General features: G+C 33.1%; 1 protein-coding gene across 1 annotated transcript; it reads right to left on the bottom strand.

Annotated features, from left to right (window-relative positions):
- Positions 1 to 1,029: 1,029 nt before the first annotated feature.
- LOC114272247 (Adenine nucleotide alpha hydrolases-like superfamily protein) lies at positions 1,030 to 6,224 on the bottom strand. The gene is made up of 4 exons (XM_028213905.2): positions 5,489 to 6,224; positions 3,988 to 4,079; positions 2,125 to 2,243; positions 1,030 to 1,315 (listed from the first exon to the last, which is right to left on the bottom strand). Exons 1-4 carry the CDS (start codon positions 5,688 to 5,690, stop codon positions 1,237 to 1,239), a joined length of 492 nt encoding a protein of 163 aa, XP_028069706.1. The 5' UTR covers positions 5,691 to 6,224; the 3' UTR covers positions 1,030 to 1,236.
- Between the last annotated feature and the right edge of the window lie 2,174 nt (positions 6,225 to 8,398).

Here is an 8,398-nt window from a genome sequence, read left to right as displayed (position 1 = left end):
TTGGCAGGTGGTAGCTAAAATGAAAAGCAAGCACATGGCGGGAACATTCACAAAGAAAAACAAGTGTTGCCGTGTCGTCACCTTTGTCAATGTTCAGAATGTGTAGAAAAGAAACGGAATAGATTAAGGTCCGGCGGACGGCTAAGGTGAGGTTGCCGCCCGCCGGTGAAGCGAAAAATATTAGGTTCTAAACCTGCTCTGATACCATGTAGAAATTTAATGTATAAAGAGAAATAGAGAATTGTATTATTGATAGATATAATGTTATGGTTACAATGATTCCTATATATAGGAGAGGGTGAGTGTGTAGTAGGTGAGGAGTAGGTGAAGTGGAGGTGGTAGTGGTGTAGTGGGTTAGGTTTAGTGGAGTAGGTGAGGTGATAGTGGTGTAGTGGGTTAGGTTTAGTGGAGTAGGTTTAAGTGGGTGAAGGTTTAGTGGAGTAGGTGAGGTGGTAGTGGTGTAGTGGGTTAGGTTTAGTGGAGTAGGTTTAAGTGGATGAAGTAGGTGGAGAGTAGGTGGATTTTAACAGAGTCCTTATTTTGAATGAAGTGGTAATTGGTTGAAAAAAAAAAAAAAGAAGAAATATTGCTAAAGATAGATTTTGAAAAAGGGTAAATTGATTTTTAAATTTTTTTTTATTTTCACAATTTCTCGATGAAATTTTTCAAAAGAGTGTTGTCCTTGGTAAAGATAAATTTTGCTAAAGATTAATTTTCATAAAAGTGTTGTCATTGGTGTGAAAATTTGTCCTTTCTTCATTCAATTAACAAACTTTTTAACAGATAATTTTAATTATCCTACTATGATGCTCTTAATCAATGACTTTACCAACTTATAAGTTTCTCTCTCTCCCTGATGAAATTTTTTGAAATTCACATTAAGTTTTTTTACTTTTTCATGTCCTTAAAAATTAAATAATTTGAAAAAGACAAATTAAACCGCTTAAAAAAGTCATCATAAAAGTAAAATATAAACCAAACCAACTAGTTTTTTTAAGCATTAATTTATTCGTGTATTTTAAGGCCTCGTTTGGAAATCAAGACAGACAACTCAATTTATTCCACTTATAAACAAGAAGTCTTAATTTGCACATGAGTATTATTATACAAACCAAATATATATATAGAAACTAACTATCCAGAATGATGTGTCTTATGGACGGAAAGCCCTTCATTTTACCAGTTTCCTCACAACTAGAATCTGCAGCATATAGCATATCACACAATATGATCTACTCAAATCGGCTTCCTCACGACGAGAACTGGGCACTTGGCATGGTGAACACAGTAATTGCTGACACTTCCCAGAAAAACCCTGTCTCAAGTTCCAAACATTTGTGTTAATATCCAAAATATGATCAGCTTTCATGAAGGAAACTGAAAAGAAAGTAAAATATGCAAATGCAAAAATCATAAATTCAATGGAACAGGAAATGAATAATAAACGAAGAACCAAATTTAAACCAGGGGGAGTGCATCATCAAGAGTGTTGTTTCCATTGCATTTCTAAATTTCTAATTGCCATCACATTTGGCAATGGTAGCCAGAAGAACACATTGTAAAGAAGCAAAACATTGATTAATTTAAAAGCATATCAATAATAATGTCAATTTCACTAGTTTCACATTGCGCATACTGCAAGACACTCTTCATTCAACTGCTCAGTATCATACTCTAGACTATGGTTTCATACTAAGAAGCATGGAAACAATACGAGCACATGATATGATGATTTTGAAAAAATCAGCATACGGATTCGTAGGGAAACAACAAAAAAATAAAATAAAATATATTTATTTGCTATGTATCTAAATATAAATATGGGGAACTAAGATACAAGAGACAACCATGAATATGTAGGGCACTCAAATCAGCTTTCAATTTTTATATTTTTTTTTAGGAAAAAAAAAAAAAAAAAACCTCACAAAAATGTCCCGAGGTGTGTCCCTAAAGTGTCCCGCAAAAAAATAATAATTAAAAGAATTGACACACAACGTGGCATGTCAGTGTCCCATACCAGTCCGACACAGACACGACACTCAATTTGATGGGTCAGTTCTTCATAGGTTTCATACGCATGGCCTTCAATTGAAGGGAAAATGAAGATAATAAAATGGCACTAACCTTTTCAGAGCTCCTTTACTATGGCTGCCCAATATAAGCAATTGGATGTGGAGCTTTTCCACTGTTTCACATATGGTCTCTTTCGGATTTCCAGCTTCTGTCATTGTCTCTGCAACTACCTGTCACAAAGTAAGTTATAATTTTAGCTACATTTAAACCTCAGGTGGATTTTCTGTTGAACTTCTACTACTTCCATACATTCAGGTCAGCAACAATATATCAATGGAAAAAATAAAAAATACAGTTTAAGAATTTTGACAAGCAAAGGCATGCACAAAAGACAGTCTCATCATCTCAGATGTGTGTCTTTGTGTGATATTACAAGTCAAAATACTAACAGCAGTTACGTCAATAAGTTTCAGCAGGCAACTCAATATTCTACTTGTCCTCATCCTACTTGACTTCAGCAACAAATTACAGTTAACACGAAGGTCAACAACTATAAATTATATCTTGTCATCTTCACATGGTCAAGTATGTAATTTCAAACAGTGATTTTCCAAAGCCAGACAACACAGACGATGAGCATACTTCCCAGAGAGGAACAATGTAACAGAATCAAGATTTAAATAAATGAACAATGAAACGGAAAAATAAATAACTAAACTAAGAGTGGGTAGGGGAGCAGGGGAAGAATAAGCTACTTCGGTCATCATGACTCATAAGTAATTCACAGAATTTGTTATGTAAAATGAATCTCGTTTGTTTTAATGCAAGACTAACAAATTGAAAATAATGTTACTCTTATGAAAGCAGTTCCACTGCAGTCACAAATAAGTAACTTCCTATTGAAAGTGTACCGCCTCCATCTATACTAAGTAATCCAACCACCAAGTGGCATCATATGCAAAGTTTTAAGCAATGGTGGTAGCCGCCGTAATGGTAACAGTGGCATTGATGTAGTTGCAGGGTGCAACAGCTGCAGCGTGACAGTCACTGGAGCTGTGATTTTTTTATTTTTTTGCACAAATACTAAAAAACTTACAAATAAACAGTTTAATTTCAAAATCACATTTAGTAGGTTTTAAAATTATTTTTGATGGTTTAATATTAAAAATGATAGTCTCACGAACATAAGTTCATCATATAAAATGCCAACATACTAATGTAAAAGTACGTAACATGATATCCATGCTTTGTTTAACAAATCTAACCTAAATCCAAATGGACTTGAGTTCATAATCAAGGAATCAAGTGAGAAACTAATTAAAGTTTATTGATGAAAGAACAAAAATAGTGAATGATTAAAAAAAGAAGAGGAGAATGAAGCTAATCTAACCTTGATAGCAACTCCAATATTCTAGAACTTTTAGATTGGATACTCCAGGCATGTAGATCAAAGATTTTTGCACAAGTTTTGCATGGCTTTTCTATGATTTTAACACATTGAAAAAATAAAAATGAGAAAAAGTGATCTCATATACAAAATTTGTTGAAAACAGAAATGCAACTGATGTAATGGTTTTGTAATGGTCATTACAACATTTACGTGCAGTGGTCATTATGATTGTGAATTTAGTCACACTGATATAGTGGTGGTAACCATCACGTAATGGATGTGGCCCATTTTTAAAACCCCGATCATATGCCATTCATGGATTGTTGGCCTTCCATTGCACAAGCCACCGGCATTTTTATGTCTCATAAGAAGATAACAAATGTAGTTCCACAAAGTATGCTACGAACTTTACTGTATGCAATATATACCAGCCACAGAGCTATGAAAAAAAGTATCAAAAAGCCATGATATCATCTGATTCTTTGTTTATTGGTTGGGATTGTATCACCATATTCACAACCAATACTTTTGTTATCAAATTCATTATGCAACTTAAGGTCAAAGAACCATTGATAAAGCTATACCCCATATTTACTGCAGATGTCCTTAGCTTTCTCTAGCAGAGCCAGGGAAACCTTCTTCTGATTTTCTTGGAAATTTCTAACCAATTCGGGGGCTGCAACAAAGGATAATGAAAAATAAAATGAATAAGTAAATAAAACACAATGTGAGATACCCAATTTGTATTTGCCACACTTCAATATTTCAACACCATTTAATTGAATTAGTCTAGCTGAATAAAGGCCTAGAAGGATTGATGCAGTGGAAGCAAGAATCATCCAGTAGGCATATGGAGCCCTTGTGTATACTATTCACCAGAAACATACGATTCTAATCTCAGGTACGAATGTCTATGTAACCAAAACATTTGTACACTACATCCTTCAAAACAAATACTTTTCTAAATAAAGAAAAACTTACAGGGTATTAATTTTTGCGCCAAAAAAAATATAAAAATAAATAAATTGTGATGAATCAAAATCTGATGGTTAAAGTGCTTAAGCCTGCCAATGAATTGTTCGAATAGAAGCTTACTAGGTTCAACTTGACAGCAATTGTGAATTAAGGGAGTGCAAGCACTTTGGTGCTTTGCCAAGGGTGGGGAGATTTTCTCCCTTAGGTGCTAATCTAACAACTAACGACTAACATTTGTCGATAAAAAAAAAAAAAACTTGACAGCAATTGCTTTTATCTTTCTTGACCAGAATTGATTGGGGTTTCCCTTTAATAAATGGGTTTTCTTGGTCTGGTGGTTTCTCCTACCCAAATGACATCCCTATTGCCAAGGGAAGGGGTGGAAGGAGAAATCAATGGCTCCATAGCCTCCATTAACCTTTTTATGTAGAATTTGTCTATAAAATCCTATCATCATAGAGTCATTAAAGAAAATATTAACCATATCTGTTAGTACGCGACCAATTCACTCCAAATTTTGCACACCCACTCTACAATCCACTCACAATTACCCAACAAAAATATCCATAAAATGAAGCATATGGTACATATTTAAAAGTTGATGCAGTGTGTGCCACACTCAAAATGTATTTAGCTATATACTGAAATTTTTTAGTACTGACAGTTAACTAAAAAACTATCCTTACGTTAAAAAATAATACCTGCCATCTCTCCCTAAATATAATTCATGTTGAATTAGGATGTAAAACTTAAAACACAAAACAAACAAACTAGCTTCAAGCTTATGGAGAACAATTATAAAACTTAATGAATCTAATATATTTTTTTTGTTGTTGAAATATGGATATGTTAAAATTCTTCTTTGGCAATAGGGTCACCCTTTAAATTACTCTAAGTTCTGCAATTGTAAGTTTAATGTAAATCCATCCAGATTGAAACTTTATCTGAGAATTGAAATTGCGAATTGGTTTCAAGAAACAGAACAATCCCAATTTCTTGGTCATGAAGAACTATAATAACAGAGTGATTTGGCCGCATATACAAAGAAATAAATAAAAACAGAGCAATATCAAATAACAAAGCAATCAGAGAGAGAGAGAGAGAGAGTACGAGTAGCGCCATAAGAAGAGGCATATAAATAGCTGTAATCAGCAATGGGTTGAACGGTGAAGAGGAAGAGATCGGAGTTGGCGATGGAGTTGGAGAGGTTTTGGAGAGCCCAGTCGAGAGCATAGTGACTGCACTCGCTCTCATCTATAGCCACCATCACCTTCTTCTTCTTCCCAGTACTGCTTCCCTGATCTTCCTCCATTTTTTCAGAATCGCAAGGCAAGGGGTTTTTTTTTTTCGATCAATTTTGCACGCCACTTGTTTGTATTTATTTGTAGAAGAAAAAAGTTGGAGTTGAGTGATGTAAATGTGCAGATATCTGTGTGCTCATGCAGTGCAGCCGATAAAACCGGGGTTTATCCGCAACCTCAATGCAACTAACAGTCATCAATCGACCCACCACGGTTCACGTGCTCTCCCTAAGTCTAACCTCAACGAAACAATAATATGGGATTGGATTGGCCAATACACAATCCACATTTATCAGGTGTAACGCTTATAATAGAAGAGAAATACAATAAATTAATTATTTTGAAATTATTTATAATTATCATTTTACGGTTTCAATTCCTTCTAACAAGAGTTATTAATAAATTCTAAATGTTGAAAATGTATTCCATTTGATCCTAAAAATATTCTTTTAATCCATTTGGTCCTTTCCATTGTGGAAAGACATAAATACCACTAGATGCCCTGCTGCACCGCCTAATACATGGGTTTGGTGATTTTGATGCGCGTGGCGGTGACGTGCCACTTTTTCATGTTTTAGGTGTTAGTAGGTGGCTATGACTTGCCAATTAAGACTCTTTATGTTTGATTTACAACACTAATAGTGAGGTATTAATAATCCTATCAAATTAGTGTGGTATTAACTATCTCACCCCTACCCCATTATTAATAATCCTACAAATTTGTTGGATTAATTATCCATTGGATTAATAATCCTAAATCAAAATGTCAAAACAAACATAGGATGATTGGGCCCACGGATTAATAATCCCAATCCCATGCTTTAATCCTTCCAATCAAACATGCCCACGTATTATGTATGATGTATCACTTAAAAAAAAATAAAATTATTAATGTGACAGATATTATATGATACTCTAATGTATTAGGTATTAATATGATATTCTAAAAAATTAAAAAAAATTTGGTGTACTTTTTATAAATGTGACAATATGGCGGATATAATATGACATTCTAAAAATTTTACTCCAAAAAAAAAAAATTTTTTTTAGTGTACTTTTTTCTAATGTGACAACTTGACAGGTATGGTGTGATACTTCAAAAAAAAAACTGCTTAGTGTACTTTTTCCTAACGTGACGGATATGATATGACACTCTAAAAAAAATTAAAAACTCCTTAGTTTATTTTTCTCAAACGTGATAACGTAATATGAATGATGTGACACCAAAAAAAAATTAAAAACTCTTTAGTGTACTTTTCACAAACGTGACAACGTGACAGATATGATGTAACAAAAAAAAAAATAAAACTTCTTAGTGTACTTTTATCAAACGTGACAACGTGATAGATATGATGTGATACTAAAAAAAATTAAAAACTCCTTAATATACTTTTCTTAAACGTGACATGTGACACTCTAACGTGGTGGGTATGATGTGACACTCTAAAAAAATTAAAAACTCTTTAATGTATTTTTTCAAAATGTAACATTCTAACGTGACGGGTATGATGTGATACTAAAAAACTGCCATAATGGATAAACATGGAGGAAGAATGAGACACATGCATAACTGTACCACAGCCACTGCAAAATGAATGAACTATACGTGGCAAGTTATGCAATTGAAATGTGTGGCATAGTATACAAAAACCCTAACGTAATGATGTGAATGTTTTGTACTGTAATATTTCAATTACCAAATGTTTGGAAGTAATCCCACCAAAATCGTAAAACGGAAAAAAGAAGGGTATAATTGACCACCCAATGTTACCAAACAAAGCAAATAAGATTAACTGATAAGATATTCCCCCACTAATTAGACTAATCAGGACATTAGAAATAACCTTAGGATCAATTGGTAAAACTATTTGTGAGATGAGATTTATTGGTAAATATATTTTCATGGTATACATAGATTTCACATTATATAAATTCAATTCTAACAGCACAGTCTCTTTTGGATAAATTTAGAAGAGTTCCGTTAGATGGGATACATAAAATTATTCATAAAAAGAAAGGTATTTGTCTTGGTTTATATCACTTGTACGAATAAATAAATAAATAAATTTGCTATTAGCATCTCATTAATTATTTTATACCTTATATTTTTTGAACCCTTACTTATAAATTTTAAAACCCTTAAAATTTCTTTTCTCACCCTAAATAATATCAAAATTATCCTTTTAAAAACATTCCACCCATTCAATTGAATGCACATCCCCACATCCCAAAAAACCTCTTTCCCAAAAATCCTAACAAAATCTACGAAGGTGATTACTATTTCATCTCTACATACTTGTTCATGACCTAAGAAAATAAATGTAAGATTTTTTGTTAATTCAACATTTCCCTTTTGTGGGTTCTACGATCTTCATGAGTTTCGATTATCTGTTTTCGAACAAATAAGAAATATTCGGTTACCCGTTCCCGAACAAATGAACAATGTTCGAGCCTATGTTCCTGAATTTCGGTTATATGTTTGGTAGTTCAGTCCCAAAAAAATGACGAATAGTTTTTATTATTTTTACTATTTTCTTTTTCTCCAAAAATTTACCCTTACAATGCTAATCATCTCTGAGCTAAAAACATCATCAAAGTTATGAACCTCCGCTGAACTTTTATAGTTTGTACTCCTCTTGTCTCACAAAGTTGTGGTTGCTGAAAAATTTTTCACTCATTGTTATTATCAGAGAAGTGTATGTAATTAAATGATTGTTAC

This window comes from Camellia sinensis, chromosome 5 (genome assembly GCF_055761805.1).
Source record: "Camellia sinensis isolate YWXY chromosome 5, ASM5576180v1, whole genome shotgun sequence".
Lineage (NCBI taxonomy): Eukaryota > Viridiplantae > Streptophyta > Magnoliopsida > Ericales > Theaceae > Camellia > Camellia sinensis.
The sequence above is the reverse complement of the archived record's forward strand: the minus strand, read 5'-3'. Positions and strand labels throughout refer to the sequence as shown.

What these genes read in the sequence shown, in the direction of transcription:
- LOC114272247 (XM_028213905.2), bottom strand. Translation starts at nt 5,690, where the DNA reads ATGGAGGAAGATCAGGGAAGCAGTACTGGGAAGAAGAAGAAGGTGATG. An exon ending in ACATCTGCAGTAAATATGGG is followed by an intron (nt 2,244 to 3,987) that starts GTATAGCTTTAT and finishes ACTTTGTGACAG; the next exon opens with GTAGTTGCAGAGACAATGAC. An exon ending in AGTAAAGGAGCTCTGAAAAG is followed by an intron (nt 1,316 to 2,124) that starts GTTAGTGCCATT and finishes AACTTGAGACAG; the next exon opens with GGTTTTTCTGGGAAGTGTCA.